Below are 25,073 nucleotides of genomic sequence, written 5' to 3'. Positions count from 1 at the left end.
GCCTCTGTACTCTGACCACTCCCCCTCCCTCCCATGTTGAATAACTGTATTTTATTAAGTCCAACAACATCTGAGCAAGGGAGATTATTCTTCAGGCCACAGACCATGCGTATGCTGTGCACGTGGACTCACAGAAGCCCGAAAACCACTCCACAGATTAGGACTACCATGTTCCTTAATTTACATACAAGAAAGTGAAGCCTTGAGTAGTTTAATTAAGACTTGCAGATAGAAGTTAGCCCGACAGGCACGTTTTGTTTGGCCTGTTGGGATGCTTTAAAATCTTGTTTTCATTGAAAACTCAGAGGCTCTGACACTGTTGGACTGATATCCTCACACAGCATTGATTGGCTAGAATTGTGTAGACACTGCCCCTTTTCCAGGATTCATATATCAGCAGGTTTGCAATCCTCACAATTCCCTTTTGTTTGAGACCTCTTTCACTTATTCATGTTACCTGCCTTGCCCTTCAGAAAATTTTCTTTTATATAGCAAGTCAGAGGCAGGGTAGAAACTTCTCTCCAGACTTGTAAAGCAATTTTAGGTTCCTACCCTCATCACTCAGGCAGTGGTATAAAAGCAGGAGAAACCCTGAGGCCCCTCCCTGCAGTGCCATTGACTTGCTTTGTGGATCTGGACAGATCACTTAATTAATTTAACTCTTCTGAACTTCAATATTGTTGTCTGTCAAATGAGTCATCATAAGCATTTAAGTCATGCATGTAGTTTTAAAAAAATTAAGAGCATCCCTATATAATCATAGTTAATATTTTATTTATTAGATTGTTTTTAAATGCTGCTTCAACCATGTTCTTTTCCTACTGTTAATGCCATCAGTGCTTTGAATTCTATAGGATACGTTCCAAATTTCTCTGTGATAGATTCGCTGGTCCCAGCCATTTGGTTCCAACATACCTTGCCAAAGCATCTTTTACTTTGTATGTAATGTGATGTAATTCATTCACCATTCATTTCCCTTCCTCCCATACTCCCCACTACTCATTCTTTTATCCCATAAATATTGAGTACCTCTTCTCAAGGTTCTATTCCCAGCACAGGAGGTTACAAAGTTGAATGAGACAAAATCCCTGCCTCTTACATTCTTACTTTTGAATATATCTTCCATCTGCTTCCTCCTTTGCTCATACTATTCTTTTTCTCTTTCATTGTTATTTTTCAACAAATATGTATTGAATGCTTTCTGTGCCATCATGGGATGTTGCTGTTATAACAAAGTCCCTGCTCCTTTTGAATTTATGTTTTTGGGAGTGAATAGTCATTTTATTAAAAAAACAAAACAAAACAAAACAGTGCATAAGGGGCCAGCATTGTGGCACAGGGGGTGGAGCTACAATTTGCCACACTGGTGTCCTGTATCAGAGTCCCAACTGCTCTGTTTCAAATCCAGCTCCTCTGCTAATGTGCCTGGGAAAGCAGCACAAGATGTTCCAAGTATCTGGGCTCCTGCTACCTCATGGGAGACCCAGGCTCTTAGCTTCCAGTCCTGACCGTTAGGGGCATTTGGAGAGTGAACCAAAGAAGGTCTCTCTCTTTTTGTCTTCCTCTGTTTCTGTCACTCTGCCTTTCGATTCAATCAATCAATCAATCTTTAAGAATATACATATTATGCATTATTTAAAATTTTTTCACACCAAAATCCACTTATAATTCCATTTTCTGCACTTTTTGAAGTACCTTCACATATATCATAGGACTAAAAAGAATGGTAGGGAGGACTTTTTAAAAAATATTTATTTATTTATTTGGAGGCAGAGTTACAGAGAGGTAGAGGGAGAGAGAGAGAGAGAGAGAGAGAGAATGAGGTTGAGAGGTCTTCCATCCGCTGGTTCACTCCCCAGATGGCCGCAATATCCAGAGCTGTGCCAATCCCAAGCCAGGAGCTTCTTCCAGGTTTCCCATGTGGGTGCAGGGGCCCAAGGATTTGGGCCATTTTCTACTGCTTTCCCAGGCCATAGCAGAGAGCTGGATCGGAATAGGAACAGCCGGGACTTGAACCAGCGCCCATATGGGATGCTGGCCCTGCAGGCGGCAGCTTTACATACTACGCCACAGCACCAGCCCCAAGGATTTTTTTTTTTTTTTAACAGATTGATTTATTTGAAAGAGAGTGAGGGCGAGAGAGAGAGAAAGAGAAAGTTCCATCCATTGGTTCATGGCTTCAACAGTTGGGACTGGGCCAGTCTGAAGCCAAAAGCTTCATGCAGGTCTCCTGCACACACACATGTGTGCAGAGTCCCAAATACTTGGGCCATCTTCTACTGCTTTTTCCCAGGCCATTAGCAGGGAGCTGGATTGGAAGTGGAGCAGCCGAGTCTCAAGCCAGTGCCCATATGGGATGCCAGCACTACAGGCGGTGGCTTTACCAGCTTTGCCACAACACCAGCTCCGGGGAGGATAGAAAGTAACGGTGAAGATCAATAGTTTTAGATGGGGTAGTGAGAGATAGCCTTTCTTTTTTTATTATTATTATTATTATTTTTTTTGACAGGCAGAGTGGACAGTGAGAGAGAGACAGAGAGAAAGGTCTTCCTTTTTGCCGTTGGTTCACCCTCCAATGGCCGCCGCGGTAGCGCGCTGCGGCCGGCGCACCGCGCTGATCCGATGGCAGGAGCCAGGTGCTTCTCCTGGTCTCCCATGCGGGTGCAGGGCCCAAGCACTTGGGCCATCCTCCACTGCACTCCCTGGCCACAGCAGAGAGCTGGCCTGGAAGAGGGGCAACCGGGACAGGATCGGTGCCCGAACCGGGACTAGAACCCGGTGTGCTGGCGCCGCAAGGCGGAGGATTAGCCTAGTGAGCCGCGGCGCCGGCCGAGAGATAGCCTTTCTAAACGGAGGCCTGAAAGGATAGTTGAACAGAGAATGAAACAAGTGAGGGAGGGGCCTGGAGGAAATCTGGAGGAAGAACTGTCCAGGCACAATGCACAAGTAACGCGTGGCATGTTCAAGGGACACACAGAGGGAAGGGTAAGTAGTGAGCTCAGAAAGGGTGGAGGACATTACAGGCCCTGGTGAATGCCTAGGCTGTTGGCTGCAGAATCAATTGTATCACCTCTGAGTTTTTATCTCAAGTTTCATTGTGAAACCCATGTTCATTCCTGTTGATGATGGTTCCTCCTTCTAACTTGCAGAATACCTGTTGGCCACATAGCTCCTGTGCTGCTTTAACTAAGGCAGTGAGTGTCTGGCTGGCTTCTTATGGGTCCTCTGTTCTGTCCTACCTTCTTTGTAAGCCCCTCTAGTTTAGGGACATAAGCATTTCAATCCTATGTGATGATTGCATCTACTTGGTGCTTAATGTATGTTTATTTTATGAAGCCCTGGCTTCAGATGTCAGCAGTAGGAATTTGAAAATGATGTCTGATAAAGAAGTGAGAGGACTTGATCGTAGATTGGACATAAGGAATGATGATCCTGGAGGAATGATGGTGTAAGGGACAGAAAAAAGGAAGAGAGAGAAGCTGATTTGGGGGGTATATTGATGAATTTGATTTTGGATTTATTGAGCTTTCTATGCTCACAGGATATCTAAGGGGAGCTGTCCGGAATGATTTGGATGTGTCAGAATACATGTAGAGTATTGGAATGATTTTGCTGCTTGTGGTTATGTAATCTCAAACACAGGGACAGCCTCTTATGTTTTTATGTTCTTAGAACAAGGGCTGGCAAGTACTTAAGGCATTCGTCTTTAACAGATCTGTGGAGATGAATGGGAAGGCTGGCATGTAGCTGTGCTGTTTGTCACGGACTAAGGTAATTGTGGCTCTGAATCCCCGCCTCGCCATTTTTTACATGTGTGGTCTTGGTCAGGGAAAGTGACCCCTCTGAACTTCAGCATCCTCATCTGGAAAATGGAACAGTAAGACCTTCTCTGCAGGGCTATGAGTTGATGGATGTAAGCATAGATTCTAGCATGGAGTGATGGCTCAATAGTACCTATTCATCGGCTATAATTATTATCATCATTATTATAATTAAGATAAGCCTTTCACTGTGGAGTTTCACTCTCAGGCTTGGAAGAGATCTCAAAAGTAATTGTTTTGGTGTTGTTAATGACTTGTTCTGCATATAATCTCCCCAGTAACTAAATCCTGGCAATGCATTCAGAACTCTGAGAGTAAGCTGAATATTGTTGGTACACTGGACTCAGAGTATATCAGTCGGTGTTATAGAAGCTTACATATTACATTACCAGCAATTAAAAGGGCCTCATGGTGGGATAGGTGTTGAAGGGCACTTTGGATAATAAGCAATAGAATTACATAGCGTTTTGTATTTGTAGATGTATCTCCTTAAATAAGGTATTATCATTTCACAGAAGGTAAATAAAATTCAATCCTCATAGCAACATTTTTATAGTGATAGAATGAGCACTAAATTTTGAGAGAAGCAAATAGAAGCTATTCAAGTTCATGTGGGAGAAAAACTCTTGCTTACATTTTGTATCCTGTTACATGCCTCTACTTCTTTTTTCCTTCAAATCAGAAATTAAGGTTTTGTTAGTCCATTGATCTAGAGTCCTTTCCTTTTCAATATAAGTCACAAGTCTATGCTTTGAAATGGTTTCCTGGAGGTTCTGACTCCTTAGGAGCTGCTGGGGCTTCTAAAACTGCGAGCTTTACTTTTTTGCACTAGAGCAGATGTCGTGGCACTAAGACCCAGAAACCATTTGCTTGTGTGGCTGGAGCTGGGCAGGCTGTGCTTGCACTGAAGGGAAGGAAGTCATTAGTGCAGACTGAGCTGTGGAGTTGGGTTCTTGCAGGATTTCCTTCCAGCCTTTCCCCACTAAGGTTCTTGGGAATTAAAAAAAAAATCTAAACACACAAACCAAGTTTTCCTATTTACAGTGTTCAGGGAAGGTGGGCATTTCGGGAAGGGCAGAACCTTTCCCCAAGTTACCCAAGAAGGAAGAGAAAACAGCGTAAAGAAGCTCTGATGACAGATCTTTGGAATTTTCTTTGCTAAATTTTACAAACGAGAAGTACACCCAGAATTTTGGGAATTGCTCCAGGCTGCGCGTGAGGGTTTGATTGCTTGTCTAATCTTTTTTTGAGAAGAGGAGAATTCGCCAAAAGGGGTTTGGATGGCAGGAGCCCGACTGGGTGTCTGCAGCAGCTCTCGTTCTCAGTCTCTTCCGTGAGGGAGGGTCTCTGCAGCCGGCCCGAGACCCCCGCCGCAGGCTCCTTTTGCAGGCGCCGGTCGGGAAAATGCCCCGCTCGGGCAGGAGTGCGCCGGTGGCTGCTGGGACTTCCTAGCCCGGTGGGAAGTGTGTTCGTTGTTTGGGATACTTTTCATTGAACTGAAGGCGAAAAGACTGGACTCTCCTGGGCTTTTTCCCTTCGCAGTGAATATGGGAAAGAATTAGGGGGTGGGAGGGAGGCAGCATGACTTGCAGTCGCCGCTGCCCTGCATCTGCCCCCAGCCCCCAGCCAACATCTTGATGTTCCACGTATCGGCTGTACAAATATGATGAAATGGCAGCCCCGGAAGAAGGTAAGTGTCCTGGAGTGGGGACGGGGCCCCGAAGCCCGACCCAGGGAAGGGCGACAGCGGGGCCCTCGGCCCTCCGGTAGTTCGCTGGGCCGGCCGGTCCAGGCATCCTGGGTCCTTGGGGACTTGCGCCGGTCCCGTCGGGACGAGTTATCAAGTCTGGTCTGCGCCCGGTGCCCTCTAAGTTTTTCTTTCCTGGGATGCGTGGACCCTCGGGGGTGACAGCTCAGAAACACTCGTTTGCCTCCGAAGCCTCTGGAGCCAGAGATTCGATGCGCTGTGCGGGAGCCCTCCCGCGGCTGCCAGAGTCCGAGGACTCGGCGGCGCCCGGTCCCCGGGGGGAACCACCTGGGGCTGCGAGCCAGACCCTTTGCAGCGGCCCCCGCAGGTGGGTGTCCTAACACCTACTTCCCCAAGGGGTTAATAGGCTCCGAGCCGCTGGCAGCCGCTTCCCCAGGGCCCCGCTGGGGGGCGAGCAGCCCTAGCACAACCGCCCAGCCGCTGGTTCCTGGGCGGCGGGGCCTCGGGCCCTCGGGCCGGAGAGCCTGGGGCCGGGCCCGACCGGGCCTTCCGCCCGCGGGGCTCTCGGCGGCCGCGTGGGCCCTTGCGAGAGCGCGCGCCGGCCATTGTGCACGGGCGTGTGTCTGTGCGTGTCGGCGTGTGTGCATCGATCGTGGGGATGGGGGAGGGGGCACTTGGCTTTTTGCGAGATTATTTCCTAATATGGCTCCTTTGTTGAGAACTCACGGGAAAAAAATCCAGTGGTTCTATCAAAATAAATTGCTATTGGTCCCAGAAATAACATTTCTAAATGTGGTCCCTACCCCAGGACGTTGAGAGAGAAAGACAGCTTTCTTCAAGTTGTTGGCAGCTGTACGTTTGGCTAGGGCTCCCTTTTGCTAACTTGTCTGACTGCCGATAACTGTTAGGTGAACCCACTGGTTCACTGCATCGCAGGACTTTTAAATTTTTCCCTTCAAATACTTCATTTGGCCGTGGTTTTTATTGACATTCTTCTGAAGGAAAACAGCGAACTGAGTGTGCTGTGTCCCTCCCCAGCCCAGACCTGTCTCTGTTAGCAGCTGCCTAGTGTTTTACTTGAATTAGCTAAGCTGACCCTTCCTTTGTGGCATGATGTGTGATACCGTGCTTCACATCAGAGCTAAAATAGAAATCATGTGTGAAATGCATGGGACGATGGGGTGCATTTGTTGTATTGCTGGAGAATCTAGCAAGCCCTGCCTCAGGATAGGCTGGTGAATTGACAGGTTTTCCTTGATACCTGATTGATGCGGTTTTGTCCTGACACTGTCTCTCTACCTCATCCTGAAGTCGGCATCTCTTGTTTATGAGTTCTCATCTCAGAGCTGCTATCAATGAGACTGATTTCATTTACTTTGCTTAAGGGAGCCATGTGTTCCCTGCCCCCACTCCCAACCCCCAATAAAAACCGAGTTGGGACGAGGAAAATCCATGGGAGAAACCATATAATTAAGCAATTTAAACAGATGCTGCATATTTCTAAAGTCCCTTATTTCTACTATCTTTGTAAATTGCATATTTATGAGTAGTTTTAAAATGTCTGCAAACTGTACATTCATAAATGTCTGTTTTTTCTATTTTACCCGATATGCAGTAACTCATGTGGTTATGTCTGTGGAAACCCCTCTGGGTACTGGTATTGCTTGAACCACGGAAGTATTATTCTTGGCAGTCAGGTGGATTTCTGGACTCTGGAAGATTCTGTTTCAAATGTTAGGATTCACTCTGCAGTATTTACTCACTCTGTGATGCTTAAATTGCTATAGCAGAAGGTTGTGTTTATTCACTGTGTTCATAATCTCACATCATCATCTTATAAGGATCCAGATATAATTCTGCAGAGTTCATAGAGGATTAAAAATAAGCTGAGCCATCAGATACTGTATGACTGTTTGGTTATAGCTTGAGAACAATTCTTGCTGTTTCTGCTTGGAAATGGAAGCTTCTGTGTAAGGGACTCGATGTTCAACTCCAGTGGGGCACTAGGAAGTCTTTACAGATATTATAGGTTTATTTCATTACTCTTGCCAGGATATTCACATGATCAGATAATTGCTATGGTTTCTGGCTGAGTGTGCTAACACATTTGTAGTGGTACAGTCACATGCCATGTGTTTTACCAAACTGTTTCATAAAACCATTTACACTACAGATGAAAAGTGATACTGCATTGATGTGATTTTAACCAAACTAGGAATGCCACCACAAGCAGCACTTGTCCACAGCCGGCCTTCAGGACTAGAACTGGCTGGTAGTGAGCAAAGATGGTGTCCTCTCAGACTCCGCTGGTTCTGATTTTTCTAAAGTCTGGGCTCACCATAAAAGAAATACTATAGGTTGTAGATTTTTTGGTTTCTTAAATGAGTGTGCAGCTGGGAGACGTGGTAAAAGGAGAGCTCTTTCCTCCTCTTATTTGCCATGTCAAACTAAAGACTAACACAAGCTTTGTAAACATGTGAGACTGGAGGATTCAGTTAGGGCTTGCTGGCGTTTTAGAAAGAAGCCATCAGAACAGGACCAGTGGGGAGCTTAGGACCCAGTCTTACAGAGCACAGTGGACCTTCCATTTGACACTTAATTTCATACTAGAAGCAACTATCATTTTAAAAGCCTCTGCTCTGTGTTAGGCGTCTCTACTTGGTCTTACATGCATTCATTTAATGTTTATCCTACTAGATAGCAAGTGTTATAATTTGTATTTTACAGGTAAGGAAACTCAAATTTAGAGAAGTGAAATGACTTACCCAGAGTCACATGACATGGCAAGGTCTGAGCTAAGCTTATCTACTTCAAAATGTTCATCCTACTTGGGAAATTTGCTGACCAGGGATCTTTATCCAGGAAAGATGTAGCTGAAATGATCCCAATCTAAGAAAGCTAGCCATAGTTCACTTCTGAATGCAGGCACCAAGATACTCTTTTCCTGAATCCCTTTTGTCTTAAAGAAACTCAGTAATTTCACTCACCTCTGATTTCTAGGGGACATTTACAGTGTATGCACCTTTAGGCTGATTGTCAATTAGAATCCCTCTTAAATCTCTTTATGCATATATATTTTTCTTTTTTTATATTTATCTAGCCTCTATATTATACTCTATAAGTTCAGGAATCATATTTCACCCCTCTGTTTTGGTGCCAAAGATAATACTTGTATAGCTGCTTAATAAATATTTGTTTGATATAAGATCAAATAATACTATTACTTTGTAAAACCTAATTTTTAGACCTTCTTATATTTTACGTGATTCATAGGTATTAGATTGTAGTGAATTATTAAAGAAACCCAGAGTAGTTTGTCACCTTTGCAGTTAGCATCAGGGAGTAGGCAGCCACACTCTCCACAGAATGTTTGTGTGGTTGAGACACACTACCAGGCCCTGTGGACCAGACTCCTGATCCAATGTTGTGATCTTTTTATTCATGTAACCTTATTGGCCCAGCAAAATATGGTTTCCCCTATTTTCATCTTTAGTTAAGAGGTTATCCTGTATCACACTTATTTTCATGTTGTATTTGCAGCAGTGATAGTAATTAAAATGTTCATCTCATAGGAACATGTTTGTTTACAATTCTGAAGCTATTTCTGCTTTTTAAAATGCACGGATTAGTATCAGATAACACTGTATAAATAAGAGTGCAGTCAAAACCTTCCTGGAAAGCCACTGCTGATTGGATTTTTCATTGCTTATCCAATGTTATTTTACTGTTCACACATAATAAAAGATCATTAATAAGAATATGTCACATAAGCTACATTAATTATGTCATTTGAGAATCATATGAGGTATTTATCTTGTTATACCTGTCACATTAATAAAATGTGAATCTGGCTTCTGAAGTGACTTCTGTGATGGAGGCTCAATTCAAAAGCTTGTTTGGAAGCTCACTTGTGAGGATTATGTACTGTCAATTTCTGTCTTGGAATAGCTTATTACTTTTATGGAAGGGTATACTCATATTTCACATCCCTTTACTATCTCTATGATGAAGTATTTTGTTTCTAGATTACAGGGCTAAATCTTAAATTGTAATACAGCTATACTAAATTACTTGGTCACCTAACTGAATGTTGTGCTAATTGATAATACTGAATTACTCATTTTGGGCCACAGTGTGTTTAATAGCATAAAATTAGACTTAAAAATAAGCATCGTGGACAAAAGTAGTTACAAAGAGATGCCTTGGCGATTTCCTGATAGAGGTCTTTCCACAAACCCATTCTATATACCATTCCCAGGTCCAGATTTGGTTCTGGTGGCTCTCTTGCCTTGTGTCCTTGGGCGAGTGATTTAATCTTTCATCTCTGACTTCCCACTGTCATGGTGGAGTGCCTTATTATCATTTGCTGGATCTATTGGTAATGGTTTTGTTTTTTCTGACCTCTCTTTTCTCTGGTTTTCCCTTCTTACTCCTTCCAAGTAATTTTTGAAGAAACACACATCTGCTCACATTATTAATCTTCTTAAAGCGTTGCCCAGTCTCTCTATTGCTTAGAGAGTGGAATAAGCACATCCTGGGATTGGAAAGTAGAAGAAAGTGACTGGGTTTGGGGGAAAATCCCAGGACTCCGTGTGTTTGTGTATGTGTGTGTATTTATATTTACATATAAAAATAAGAAATAAATTAAGCTTTATTAATCTTATGTGAGTTGCCACTTGCATCCTCACTGGCTTAGAAGCTGAAGTATTTTTATTAGCGCCTATTCATTGATCATTTTCAGTTTGTTGTCATGAAAGATCTGCCTTAAACAATTAATTGTATAAAAAGGAAGAAGAAGAAAGGTAGTATAGGATGTATAGTGAAGAGGACGGGCTCTGAAACTAGACTGCCTGGGTTCAAATCCCAGCTGGCGGTCAGTTACTTCACCTCTTTGTATTTCAGAGGTCTCAGCCATCAATGTGAATGCACCTAGTTGCCTTTGAAGATACAGTACAGGGGCCGGAACTGTGGAGCAGCAGGTTAAAGCCCTGGCCTGCATCACCAGCATCCCATATGGGCGTCAGTTCTAGTCTTGGCTGCTCCTCTTTGGATCCAGCTCTCTGCTATGGCCTGGGAAAGCAGTAGAAGACGGCCCAAATCCTTGGGCCCCTGCACCCAAGTGGGAGACCCGGAGGAAGCTCCTGGCTTCTGGCTTCGGATCAGTTCAGCTCTGGCCATTGCAGCCATCTGGAGAGTGAACCAGTGGATGGAAGACCTCTCTGTCTCTACCTCTCTCTGTAATTCTCTTTTAAATAAATAAAATAAATCTTTAAAAACAAGATACAGTGTAAAAGTTTTACAAGAGTGCCTTGCGTATAAAAAGGCTTGTTCCATTTTTCTTCATAGAGTGTACTGAACATGGCTTACCAAGTTTCCTTCCCCTGCCTGGAATGCCTTCTCATACTCTTCTTAACTTAGCTCTTGTCACTGGTCATGAATTAAGAACTAACCGAGTCTTCTTCTCCTTAGTGAATCTTCTGTAAGTAATCTTTGATTTGCTGGCTCTTGTTGGCCATACCCTTCTTGGACCATCATTGCGTGGGCCAGTCATAGCTCTTTACTGTAACTGTCACTGGGTCTTTACCAGTTTAAGATTCTGAGGGCCTGGGGCATGGAGGCGGAGTTGAATGAGTGAATGTTTGAATGAATGAATGCATTTATGGGATGGGATGTTCAGTGTGGTTTAACCAATTGACAGAATTCTCTAACTTTCTAGTTACTGAAAATGCCTGGGGGCTGGCACCATGGCTCACTTGGTTAATCCTCCGCCTGCGGCGCCAATATCCCATATGGGCGCTGGGTTCTAGTCCCGGTTGCTCCTCTTCCAGGCCAGCTCTCTGCTGTGGCCCGGGAAAGCAGTGGAGGATGGCCCAAGTGCTTGGGCCCTGCACCTGTGTGGGAGACCCGGAGGAAGCACCTGGCTCCTGGCTTCGGATCAGTATAGCTCCGGCCGTGGTGGCCATTTAGTGGATGAACCAATGGAAGGAAGACCTTTCTCTCTGTCTCTGTCTCTCTCACTGCTAACTCTATCTGTCAAATTAAAAAAAAAAATAGAAAATGCCTGCTTGCAAATTTATCTGTCTCTTACCCTCCCAGAAAGCCATGTTGAATATGAGGGTGACTCATGAAAGAGATGATCTTAATTATGCACCTATTGAAAAAGTCACAGCTATGAAACAGCTGAATACTACTCAACTGTGCACTTTACATTGGCTAATTTTGTATTCTGTGAAGCTCACCTCAATTTTAAAGAGACGAGAAAAAGTTCCAGTAATTTGTGACACGTCTCACAACAGATCAGAAAGGATCAATGCAGCAGGGCCGTAGCTGTAAATCACCAGAATAAATCTTTATGCTCTTCCGCCCTAACTATTTCTGCTTCTGTAAAAACTGGTAGGCAACGGTCATCTGTGGAAAACTCTTCCAGGAACCTTTGAGCTGGGGATCCTTGATGGTTTTGATAAGAAGTGAAGGAAGTCAGTGATGAGGCGATCTGTGTTGGCACCTTTACCATTAAGGAGCTAGCCAGCAAACATTGCCGGTGGGAGAGGCTGCAGAGTTTAATTGGCCCAACTTCCAGAAAGGGCGCCAGCAGCCACCTTCATTTTGTTAGACAGTCATAGTGGTGACATGCTGTGGAAAACAGAGGAAGCAAGAGGAAGCCTGAAATCCCTGCCGGCCCTGGCAGCTGTAGCGTCCACGGTGGATTCATCGTATCATTAAGAACAATGGATGTCTCCGCTTCAAGGCTTTGCTTTTATTGATGCGCTAAAACCATCTAGTTTTATTGAAAGCTATAAAAATTATATCATTTAGCTGACATTTTTAGGATTTATATGAACCTTTTGTCTTGAGCTTTCTTGTTAGTCCCTCCTTTTTAGGTTTTCGTAGCTAAGGGGAGTTCTCACATTCTCACAAGATAGAGCCCTCTAACTTTACCCCCTTCTCAGCACACTTTGTCATGTGGAGTATTCTGTTAGAGTGTTCTTTGTTGAGTATTGTGTCCTTTTTGTGGATATGAGTATTTTAAAAGAAGCATTTCTTAAAAAAAAAAGCACACAAAGTAAGCTGGATGGCAGTTGTCAAAGTTGTACAAAAGCTTTGTTTTTGTTATAAGATATTTCTCAGTTTGGAGAATTAATGAATGAAATTTCTTTAGCATGTATTTGGTATATCAGTCAATGTCTATTCATAAATGTACCCATATTTCTAATATCATTTACTTTGTGAAAGGTCATATTTTGGATTTGCATCATGTTGGGGGACTGATACTTGTGGAAGCATACGCATCAAGGCAAGTCTGTGTTCCAGAGCCCCTAACATTTGGAACAAGGCTCAGTGGAGTTGGGAGTCAGGAACTCATCTTGGGAACTCATTATGGACACATATTCTCCCAAATATGCAATATACCTCGGCTTGAACCTAGAAAGGGAGTAGAGGGGTAGGGAAGGAAGAAAACTACAAGGAAATTTGTTGCACAACCTGGAAACATTTTGTTATGATCTCATATTAGCATAATACTATTATTGGATTATAGTTTTTTGATTGATAAATGATTCCTTATTCTGACTTATCCAATGTAGGTGTTCCTTATTGAAAAGAAAATAAAAATACAATCTTCTAATTTGAAAATAGACTGAGTTCTGAGAACTTTGAATCCTCATTATATTTTTTGTATTTTTAGTATTTGTAAATGAAAATAACTGTAATGCCCACATACGGTTTCAGGATTATGATATATTGTGCTATCTGTAAAAAGCTGTAATTCTTACACAGATTAATTAGATATTTTGGGAGCCTATTTGTGGAATTAAAATTCCCAGGCATAAACAAGATTGTTATGTTTTTGATTGAGGAGTAGGAAGAAAGTGTCACGGTGAGACACAGTAGATTCATGATCATTTTTGTGGACTTTGGATCTTTATTACTTGACAGTGTTTTCTGTTTCTTTTTTTTTTTTTAAACATATTTGGCTGGGGGAAAGAAAAGATAAAATTCAAACCACTTTGTGTTATTGTTAATAATGTTGATAAATAAGTTGAACCATGTGAAGTTACATATGTGTGATCTACAAAAATAAGCATTTACTGTAGTTCAACTAATATTTGAGAGGAATGGTGGTGATAAGTATTTAAAATAAGACAGAAATGTGTTTGGGGATTAATTATGAATTTTAATATTCCATGGTCACTGTGATATATATGAAAAATCTCAACATTAGTTTATCTGTGTTGTTTTGTGAAGTTCTTGGTAACTCAAACTTAATTCATTAACTGCCATTTCAACTATTCTTCAATGTGAAATTTTCTGAAATATATTACGTATTTTCTGCCTTCTTAAACAGAAGGCACTACGCATGATTTGACCTTTTCCTGATTACTCAGGATTGCTACCACAGACATGAGTTATTCTGATGTCACTCACTAAGTATAGGAGCTTTTACAAAATGTAGTGTTATTCGTTCATTTACTGAATGACTCCAGGTTGATGTTCTGTTTCTTGGAAACAGTTTTTTACCTTCAATTTACAGTTTTTATTTTTCTTTCTATGTCATCCAAGGTAATTCTGCTAGTATGTAGGTTCACTGGTTATCTATTTAATCCAAACAACTTTAAGTTAAGTGAGATGATACTTTCCAAAAACTCAAAAATCAGACCTAATTTTGTGAATATTAAATCTATTCAAATATTTTGAAATTTAGGAAGGGGATGCTGGATTCATTATCATTTTTGTGGGCTTCGGATCTTTATTACTTGATAGGTTTTTTTTCTTCCAGCAGATACTTGGCTGGGGAAAGGAAAGACAGACTGCAAACCACTTTATTTTATTGTTAATAATTTTGGTAAACATATTACTTTGACATTTCTGCTCTTTTTGTGCTTCCTGATTTGAGGCTGTTTTTAGATAGTTGAGGTAGTTAAATGGATGACCTTTTGTTAAGTGAGATATTATTTAATTGTTCTATTGATAACCAAGAATTAGATATATTTGAGGACACAGCATTATAAAGACTGAAAACATTTTGAATGATATGATAAATACCACTGTAATTTTCTCTTTTCTGATTTTGTTTTGGTATATCTGAATTGGCATTTTTTCCTCCAAAATTTGCTCAAACATACACACAATACAAAAGCTATGTTGGTAGAAACTAGTATTAGGGGCTTAAGTGGAGGGTGGATTTGTACATCCTGGAGGTGTCTGTGATTTCCTTTGAGAGGAAATGATCAAGGAACCCATCTTATTATCAATAGTTAGTATTTAAATGTTACTTAGTTGTATATTCATAAATAAATAATTATTTTAGTGACATAAGTACAATTTCCTTTAAATAACAAGGGGCCTGGTCTGAGGTGGAGGTAGACTTCTTTGCTGGAGTCCCTGGGTAGTCAAGAGACAACATTAAGGGGGTTTGTGTTTTGTGAGGGCAGGAGAAGAAAGTGGTTGGGAGCAGGGATGGAGGATGTTGACCACAGGCTTCAAAAACTTCATAATTTCAAGGGAGGACCTGCCCTAGGTCTGTGTTGATGATGCAAGATAACTGAAAGAAACGGAAGAAAAGTGAGTCACTACTATGAATTCAGGTCGAATAACTTATGTGCAAAGTAAGTGCTTTGTCAGTAGGAAGTAGACCTCACTGATAAGTAAATCATATCTGAATATACTTGTCCTTGTTATAATTATGGTTCTTAAGGGGTTTTGATGAGTCATATAAATGCTGTCCCATTTGTGGTAGTTATGAAAGAATTTAAAAGAACTGGGCTGTTATGGAACCAGTGTTTCCAGTAAATAAATATAACCTTGGGCAAATTATCAATGCTAATTTGGGAAGAACTTTATGACTCTGCTTGCTTGCTTGCTTGCTTTCTTTCTCTTTCTCTCTCTCTTTCTCTTTTTCTCCCCTCCCTCCCTCCCTTCCTTTCTTCCTTCCTTCCATGTAGCTCATAAAAACAACACTAGAAACACAGTAATTCTTCCCACCATACCCTCGCCCCCCCACTCTCCCCTGCTCCTTCCTCCTTCCTCTCCTGTTTAGTATGAGAAAGAAAAAGAAAAAAGGGGAAAAAAAAAGAATGGAAACTAAGAGAACTGTTTCTCAACAGTATGACTTTATTTTTTTAAAGTAAATCTGTAATATACCTTTGCATTGTCTCGTGTTCGATTAAGAATGAGTGAGCATGTAAAATTCCTAAAATTAATTTTCAAAATACTTTAAATCTATATACTGCTGACATGTAAATGTTGATTAAGCCGAGATGAAAACCATAGAAAAACTGAGTACCATTTATTTATCTTTTAAATTTGAGAGGCAGAGAGAGAGAGAGAGAGAGAGAGGAGAGAGGAGAGAGGAGAGAGGAGAGAGGAGAGAGGAGAGAGGAGAGAGGAGAGAGGAGAGAGGAGAGAGGAGAGAGGAGAGAATGCTCCTATTTACTCTTTTACTCTGCAAGTGCCCTCAGTGGCTGGAGCTGGGTTGGAGCTGAAGCTGGGAGCTGGAACACAATGCAGGTCTCCCAAGTCGGCATGAGGAAACCAGTTACATGAGCCATCCCCACTGCCTCCCAGGCTCTGCATTAGCAGGAACATGGAATCAGGAGCCAGAGTCAGCAGTTCAGCTTGGTACTCTAATGTGGGTTGCTGGCATCCTAACAAGTGTAGTAACTGCTTGATGAAACACTTGCCTTTTTGTTTGTTTGTTTGTTTAAAATTTAAGCATAGAAATTCCAACCTTAACACATACTAAAGAAGGGCTCTTAAATTACATATGCAACTGTAGTTGATGTTTGTACTGACCAAATAAACAAGGGGAGATTCATGGGCATTGAGGCTGAAAAATCACCATGTATGAATTTTATTTTTTTTATTTATTTATTTATTTTTGACAGACAGAGTGGATAGTGAGAGAGAGAGAGAGAGACAGAGAGAAAGGTCTTCCTTTTTGCCGTTGGTTCACCCTCCAATGGCCGCTGCGGTCGCTGCATCTCACTGATCTGAAGCCAGGAGCCAGGTGCTTCTCCTGGTCTCCCATGCTGGTGCAGGGCCCAAGGACTTGGGCCATCCTCCACTGCCTTCCTGGGCCATAGCAGAGAGCTGGCCTGGAAGAGGGGCAACCGGGATAGAATCCGGCGCCCCAACCGGGACTAGAACCAAGTGTGCCGGCGCCGCAAGGTGGAGGATTAGCCTGTTAAGCCACAGCGCCGGCCTCATGTATGAATTTTAAACACCAATGCAAAAATCTACAGTTTTTGTTAAGTACAAACAGGTATAGAGTTAAGATATATATAATTCCTGAATGGATTCTGTAGTCATTTTAGAGACTGTTACAATGATATGTTTCTAGATGGGAGTAATTTCTAAAAATAAGTTTATTTTAAATGATCATATTATTAAACATTTTCTATAGCTGCAGGAGATGCAATTGTTTGTAAAGCACATTTCTTAGCTAACAGTCTAGAAGTGAGGAGAAGGCAATTATGCAAGTACTGAGACGTGGGCCAGTACATGTTAGGTATCACCAGAAAGGCAGTGTTCTCTGGAGAGTGAATAGAAGGAGGGGTCGTAGCTTACTGGGATGGGAGACAGAGAAGGGCTTGGAGGGAAGGAATGAATAGACCGAGAGAATCTTCAGGGTAGGGCAGGCTTGAAGTAGGCTTGAAGAGTGGGCTGGTTTTTTACTAGGCAGAACTAAGGAATCCATGCCAGGCAGTGAGAATAAGGTAGGATATGCAAATTCGTTTTGTGTGTGTGTGTGTGTGTGTGTAACCATGGTAAGGATTCTTAGTTTGGTTGGAGAGAAGCCTTCAAATGCCAGCTCACATTGAGATGATAATTGATCCCAAAGATGGTGAAATTAGGTTTTCACAGTCTTATTCTCCTTCTAATGCCCAATGAGTAACTGGTTTTTCTCACATTTTCTTATTAAATGAAAATGAAAAACTGAGCAGGCTGCAAATGTTGGAATTTTATTTGGCTCTGCAAGGATTTTTATAAATACTACAGCAGCTGTTTACATGTTTTTCATGATTGCCCTGTGCATATCAGAATGATTTTCCCCATTGTTTCATGCATAAGCCCACATTTGACTCAAGTTTGTCTTTGATTGTTTGCCATTCTCATTTTCTTTGTACTCCTTTGGGTACTATTAGTTACCTGATGAGGAGAATATCATACATTTGGAATTCCAAACTCTTTCAACTTCAGAATACCATCTCCTTTACTACACCTCTTATGTAGAACTGAGAATCAGTTTGAGATATGTATGTAGCACAATTCACAAACCAACAATCTCTCCTGTATTTCCAAATAAAATATTTGAAGGGAATGGTATTTGCAGAATGTGCTATAGTGGTAAATTTAGAGAGTACAAGATAATTACTTGTAATTATGGCAATTTCTGTAAGGGAAATCATCTTAATTTGTTCCCACTAAGAAATAGAATTGCTCTACTCATAGCATTTGAATCCTTTTAGGAGATTAATGCCGTGTGCCTTCATTACTTTGAATGGACATTACAGCTTTTCACTACTTCTGAAATTACCCCTTTAATTCACGCTTCTGTTTAAATTTCTGCTCAATGCAGTCTTACTTTAAAAAATCATATTCTCCTTGTTGAGGAGAACTTGCACATCCGTCCTGAGCAAACTGTGAGAGATCAGTGCAGCTCTCCTAGGACACTTAACCAGGAAGAAGTTACAGTCTGCGTGGTGAGAATACTCTTCGTGTTGGAGCATCCTCCTGTCATGGTGTTCCCTGAAGATTCTAAACTTTAGTTGGCCTTTGGGCTGAGGAGTAATTGCTTTGGCTTAAAAGGAATGCTGCATCTCTGAGCATTTTTGTGAAGGTGAAATCGTGACGACTTTCTAATTCTTAAGTATTTAATTATACCACCTGGGGAAGGTGCAGGTTAAGACAGAGAAGGTGGAGTGGTAAGAATAGGTTTACAGTGGAATATAATTAATTGGCAAGAATATTGAAGAGGAAATGATGGACATGTCTAGATAGGTGACAAAGGTGCTAAATATAGAAAGTGAACTCACTGTTAGGCTATGCTTGTCTACAAAAATGAGTGATTTCTGGCCTCAGAGCTGGGTTATTTAAAACATTCTAAGCTTTTTTTCAATTAGCACTTATTTCTTTTGACTGCAGCGAGTTAGTGCTAGAGTTTACCTTCACTGGTGCCAGGTACAGTGCTTTGCATGGTGAGGACATTTCTGCGTTTGAGGTCTGAGCCATCATTTCTTAGGAGCAAGACATGCTTGAGCACAGCATGGATGCTGCAGAGCTAGTGAGACAGAGAAGCCACCGTGGCTCAGGAGCTGTTCTTTGGTTTTGGAAGGGTCCAGCCCCATGAAGCAGGTCTAAACTTGTACTGAAATTTGGAATGATAGATTAAATAATTATTTTGATATGCATTTATTAATGGCTTACTATGTGTTAGGCATTGGCTGTTTATATCCTAAATGGGGGAGAGATGAATAACTCTAATGGTGTGTCATTTATTTTTAAATTTGAAGTGCTTCAGTTTATTTGCTGAATGTGAGAATTGACTAATTTACTGATGATAAGCCCTCTAATAATGTACGAAGTGTTAGACCTTTAGAAAGCAGATTTAATTATAATATGAGCCCCATTCTTAGGGAGCTTACAGTCTAGACAGGAAGTCAGATGAGAAATGAGTTACTGCAATACAATATGATAACCGTGGCATTACATACACAGTGTTGTGGGACCATTGGAAAGCAAGAGAAAGAAGGAAAAGGAGGTGATAGGAGCTAAGCATTGAACCATGTGTGTAAGTTGTTTAGATTAATAACTACCATCTGTTTCCATAATACAGACTCTTATTTGTCCCTTCATTTTCATCAAAGAGATTTTCAAAAGTAACCAAGGTAAATTAATTTTAAAAGTGTTTGCTATTTCTCTCTCTCTTTAAAAAAATATTCATTTATTTATTTGAAAAGCAGAGCTACAGAGAGAGGCAGAGAGAGAGGGAGGGAGAGAGAGAGAGACAGGGAGAGAGATGGAGAGAGAGACGGGGGGAGAGAGAGAGAGAGACAGAGAGACAGAGAGACAGAGGTCTTCCAAAGCCAGGAGTCAGGAGCTGCTTCCAGGTCTCCCACGTGGGTGCAGGGGCCCAAGCACTTGGGCCATCCTCTGCTACCTTCCTAGGTGCATCAGCAGGCAGCTGGATAAAACTGGATTGGAAGTGGAGCAACTGCACCCACATGGGATGCTGGTGCCACAGGTGGAGGCTTAACCTACTATGCCATCACATTGGCCCCAAGGGTTTACCATTTCAAGTTCATCTATCATTTCCATGTTTTCCTAAGTACTTTTGGAAAATAAATGTACATTTCCTACACATCCAGCTTTTACTAGCTTTCACAGTTGGAGCCTTTTTCTAAAATTTTGATTATTCAGAGAGAAGTAAGAGAGGCGAGTTGAGGCAAGGTGGGGCAGGGTGGGGCGAGTCGAGTCCAGGGAAATCTATGCATTGGTTCGCTCTCCAAAAACCCTCAACATCCTGGGTTGGGCCAGGCCAATCAGGAGCCAGGGACTCAGACTGGGTGTTCCACAAGGGAGACAGCAACCCAAGTCCTGGAGCAATCTCTGCTGGCTCCCAGGATGTGTGCACGTTAGCAGGAAGTTAGAATTGGGAGCTGAGCCAAAACTTAAACCCAAGTACTCTGTTATGGGATGTGGGCATCCCAAGAAGGTGTCTTGATTGCTATGTCAAACACCTACACCTTTAAGTTTTTTAAAAAATTGATTTTATTTGGGGCTGGTGTTGTGACATAGTAGGTAAAGCTGCTTCCTGTGCCACTGGCATCCCATATGCGCACTGGTTGGAGTCCTGGCTGCTCCACTTCTGATCCAGCTCCCTGCTGCTGGCCTGGGAAAAGCAGCAGAAGATATCACAGGTGTTTGGGCTCCTGCCACCCATCTAGGGACCCAGATGAAGCTCTGGGCTTCTGGCTTCAGCCTGGCCCAGCACTGGCTGTTGCAGCCATTTGGAGAATGAACCAGCAGGTGGAAGAGCTTTCTGTCTCTCCCTCTTTCTGTTTATTAGTATTTATTGTTTCAAATAAATAAATATTTTAAAAATTTATTTATTTGATAGGCAGTGAGACAGACACAGTTGTGTTAGTAATGCAGGTTAAGTACTTCTTATCCGAAGTGTTTGGAACCGGAAGTGTTCCAGATTGTGGATTTTTTCAGATTTTGGAATATTAGGATAAACAAAATGAAATATTTGGGGGGAGGGGGCCCAAGTCTAAACACAAAATTCTTTTATGTTTCATATACTATATATGTATATATATGTGATTTTGTATAGTACTGAGGTGGATGTTTAGCCAAGTATGAAGACCCGCACAGTGCATATTGGGGTGCATGAGTTCAATACTGGCCTCTAGCACCTCACTCGGCTTCCAACGAGTGTAAGCCCTGGGAAGCCTTGGTGATACGAGTAACTGTGGTCCTGCCACCCACATTGTGTTCTCCACCCCCAGCTTTGGCTCTACCCAAGCTCTAGCTGTAGTGGACATTTGGGGAGTGAACCAAGTAGACGAGAAAACTCTCTTCTCTCTGTCTCTCTACCTCCCACATAAATAAATTAATTAAAAGTGTATTTGTACAATTTTTTTTAGTGTGCCCTGTGTTTTGTGTAGCCTATCACATAAGGTCAGGTTTGGAATTTTTCACTTGTGGCATCATGTTTGTGCTCCAAAAGTTTCAGATTTTGGAGCATTCTGGATTTTGGATTTTCACAGTTGAGATGTTTAACTTATAAAATGAATGTTACTTCTAGCTTTTGTTTTGTTTTGTTTTGCCTTATGTCATAATGTCCTCCCCCCCCAATACTTTACTATGTGACTTTTAGAATGTATTATACCTGTATTAATTTATTGATCTGTGATTTTTTTTAATTTAGGAAATGAATTCTTTTTTTTAATTGTAACTTAGATATTTATCAATAAACTTGAGGATACTGAAAAAACAATATTGATGGATGAAAAAAGCTGCAAAACATTAAAAAATATTAATAACATAATTTTCTTAAGCATGCAAAACAAGAATACAGTTTTTCTGGTCTACTTCAGAAAGTTCATGGAAAATGGAATTAAAATGTAAGCTTATTTTGGTGTGAAAAAATTTGAATTTTATGCCCAGATTGAATGGATTTCATGAAATTTTTGCACCAAGAGAAGTTAATCTTCTATTTCACATGAACTTTTTTAAAAATTTGTTTTTTAAGGAGTACAAATTTACTAAGTACAACTTTAGGAATATAGTGATTCTTCCCACCATACCTGTCCTCTCACCCACTTCCACCCCCATTCTGAGACCCATTCTCCATTAAGATTCACTTTCAGTTAACTTTGTACACATAAGATTAACTTACACTAAGTAAAAATTTTAACCATTTGCACACACATGCACACACACCAAAAAAAACCAAACTGTTTGAGAACTAGTTTTACAGTTAACTCTCATGATACAACTCGTGAGGACAGAGGTCCTGCATGGGAAGTTAGTGCACAGTGACTTCTGTTGTTTATTTAACAATTAACACTCTTATGCATGATGGCAGTGACTACCCGAGGCTCTTGACATGAGCTGCCTAGGCTATAGAAACCTTTTGAATCCACAAATTCCATCAGTATTTAGACAAGGTCATAAGCAAAGTGGAAGTTCTCTCTCCTCTTTTTAGAGAAAAGTACATAGTTCTTTGATGGCCACTTCAGGAAAGCAATTCTTAATGGATCCTCTACCAGACTCACTGAGAAAGAAAAAAATTAATGATAAAAAATGTTTAGAAGAGATGTATACACTGTTTCCCTTTTTGTGATTATTTTGACACATTGTGAGGGTTCTGAGAAGTCCTACAATTAAAAAATGGAGAAAGAGAGGATGAAAAAAACTCTTTACCTTTATTTATCCAAGTGTTTCCCTAATATGGCTTGTTTGTTCTACAACATAAATATATAAATGTCTTGGAAATTGCTTTCTTACCATATTTTTGTTTCTGGATTAGATGTACAAATCCATGTACATATTCAATATGAAATTCCTCTTATTGTTAAAATTTATTGGAAGGAAATAAAAGAAAAAAGGAAGAAAAGAAGAAAATAAAACAAGAAGACTGCAAGAATAGAGAGATTTAGAAAAATTTGGTATCAACAGAAACGTAAAAAGAAAACATATCTTGTAAAAGTATAAAATGTTAAGTTGTGACATAGTGAGACTCCATTTATCAGGTTCCTGGACTTAATATTTCCCTAGAGACATGAAAATATTGCTAAGTGCCAAAGTACTTTTTCTCTCATTTAATTTTTACAATGCTTAAAACATTTCCCTACTGTTTTTCCTGAAAAATATTATCTGTGGATTTTACTTTATTATTAAGGGCTAAAATTTTTAACAATATAAAGTTAGATACGAGGGTGTAGTTCTCTTGGCAAATTTCCCAATTGGGAAAGCATTTTCCTTCCTGACTGTTGAAGGGTAGATAAGTCTGGGGTAGAAGAACAGAGCTCCGTGTGATGCCGCCTGTGGGGAGCAGACAGTCTAGGGAGTGAAGGAAAGCATGAATTTTTGTTCAGTGACTTTTTGTTGGTGGGTGCCGTTATTCTTTTGGACCTCTCCTGGGGGAAAAGGCCATTTTTGCACTTCATTAGAGGGGAGGTCAGGAAGGGACATGGCGTCTGTCAATCCTGGTCATGCCAGAGAGCTTAGATAAGAATAGGAATTGCAAGGAGAAACATGCTCCATGTCTAAAATACTCTAGTTAGCTCTTCCGTGGTTAGTCAAGTAGTCCCTAGTGTCAAAGTAGCCTTAAGAAGCAGGGGTGAGAAATTTAACAAATTGCACATATCCTTTAGGGGTTATAATGTAGCTAGTTAGGAAATTAGACTGGTCTGATCCAACTCCCTCAGCAAAGCAACTAGCTTTGTGAAGACAGATAAACTTTTTCCTTTACTTTTTGAGAAGGAGGGAAGGAGAAGTGGTGAGGAGAGGAAAGGAGAGGGAGTAGGGAGACAGAAGTAGAAGAAGGGAACGAAATGAGAGAACAGGCTCCTACCTGCTGGTTCATTCCCTGAATCCCTGCAATGGTGCCTGAGCCCATGCAGTGTAGAAGCTGGCAGCCCATAACTTAACACACGTCTCCTGTTTGTAGCAAGGAGCCAATTATTTGGGCCATTATCACTGCCTCCCAGGGTTTGTACCAGCAGCACTCTAGAGTCAGATATCAAGCCCAGATACTCTGATATGGGATACAGGCATCCTGACTGCTAGGCCAAAGGCTCACTCCCCCAAAACTGATTTTTTATGTGTGTGTGTTTTTAAAAAATGTACTCAGCTTAGTTTTATTAGCCTTGGCCTTTTAAGTGTTTTTTGAAAATGTTATCAGTTGCCCTGAGGCGAACCAAAGGAAAGTTTTGTTGTTGTTTTCCCCAGCTCCTATTCGGTTGGGCCATTCACTGAACAAATGTTTACCACCTATCTACTGAATTTGGTGAGGGAAGCAACACACTTCTAGGTGTGACATGGTGACAGCCTCCATCAAAGTGAATGGGACCCAGAGGAGAATGAGACTGGGGAGAGAGTACTGAGCTCTCTGTTTCCAAGAGGCAAGCCCAAAGTCCCCATGCCATCACAACCTGCCCAAACTAAACTCATTCTTCAAAGGCCTTGACCAAGCTTCTTCTTGAGCCTCTGCCAGATCCACCAAGTGGAATTAATCCCTTCTTTCACTGTGTTCTCTCTCTCTCTCTTTTAACTTTTATTTAATGAATATAAATTTCCAAAGTACAGCTTATGGATTACAATGGCTTCCCCCCACCACAACTTCCCTCTCACCCACAACCCCCCCCTTTCCCGCTCCCTCTCCCCTTCCATTCACATCAAGATTCATTTTCAATTCTCTTTATATACAGAAGATCTTTCACTGTATTCTCTTACCCTCTTTGCAGCAATTATTGCAGATGGGTCAATTGATCCATTGATTGATTAGTTGTTATTTCAGCATGTATTCATTACACAATATATCAGCATTCAGTCTATCAGCGAGGGTACTGGCGAGTGAGACTCATTCCTGTATTGAAGGAGCTGATTATGCATTCCTTTGCTTATCTGTATGAGTTTCTTCCACTTGATCCTATGACTCCAAAGGGCAGTGATGGGCTCATAATTTCTTTCTTCCTTGTGCCTAGCATGGTGCCTGACTTGTGAAAGGCATTCAGCAAGTCCCTTCATATACATTGAGTTAGTCTGTGTTTCTGATATACATAGACCTTGAGATACATGGATATTGGCCCATTATAATTTACATTTGGATAACAGGCATATGTTGGAGAGAAACCAGAATTCTGACAGGTTATAATAAATGACACATCCAGCTGTATTTAGTAAGTAACAGATGAATTCATACTCTGATGCTCATGTTAGTTTGCAAACCACTGAGCTGTTGTGCCTTACTTTAGCTTATTTTAAATAAACCAAAAAACTGAAGAACTGTGTTTTATAAATATAATTTGTAGTAG

The 25,073-nt window shown here is 41.2% G+C and overlaps 1 protein-coding gene across 3 annotated transcripts in view; it reads left to right on the top strand.

Moving 5' to 3' along the window:
* Positions 1-25,073, top strand: part of TTC28 (tetratricopeptide repeat domain 28) — a 695,665-nt gene that overhangs the window by 266,188 nt on the left and 404,404 nt on the right. Inside the window, exon 1 of one of the 3 annotated variants that reach the window (XM_062182796.1) lies at positions 4,765-5,511. The exons of the other annotated variants lie outside the window; for them this stretch is intronic. Coding sequence (XP_062038780.1) covers positions 5,485-5,511 — 27 coding nt within the window. The 5' untranslated portion in view covers positions 4,765-5,484. Of the gene's footprint in view, positions 1-4,764; positions 5,512-25,073 lie in introns of those variants that run through there. 3 annotated transcript variants of the gene reach the window in all.

The sequence above is a fragment of the Lepus europaeus genome, chromosome 23 (assembly GCF_033115175.1).
Source record: "Lepus europaeus isolate LE1 chromosome 23, mLepTim1.pri, whole genome shotgun sequence".
NCBI lineage: Eukaryota > Metazoa > Chordata > Mammalia > Lagomorpha > Leporidae > Lepus > Lepus europaeus.
Note: the sequence above shows the minus strand (reverse complement) of the source record. Positions and strands in the feature narration are given on the sequence as shown.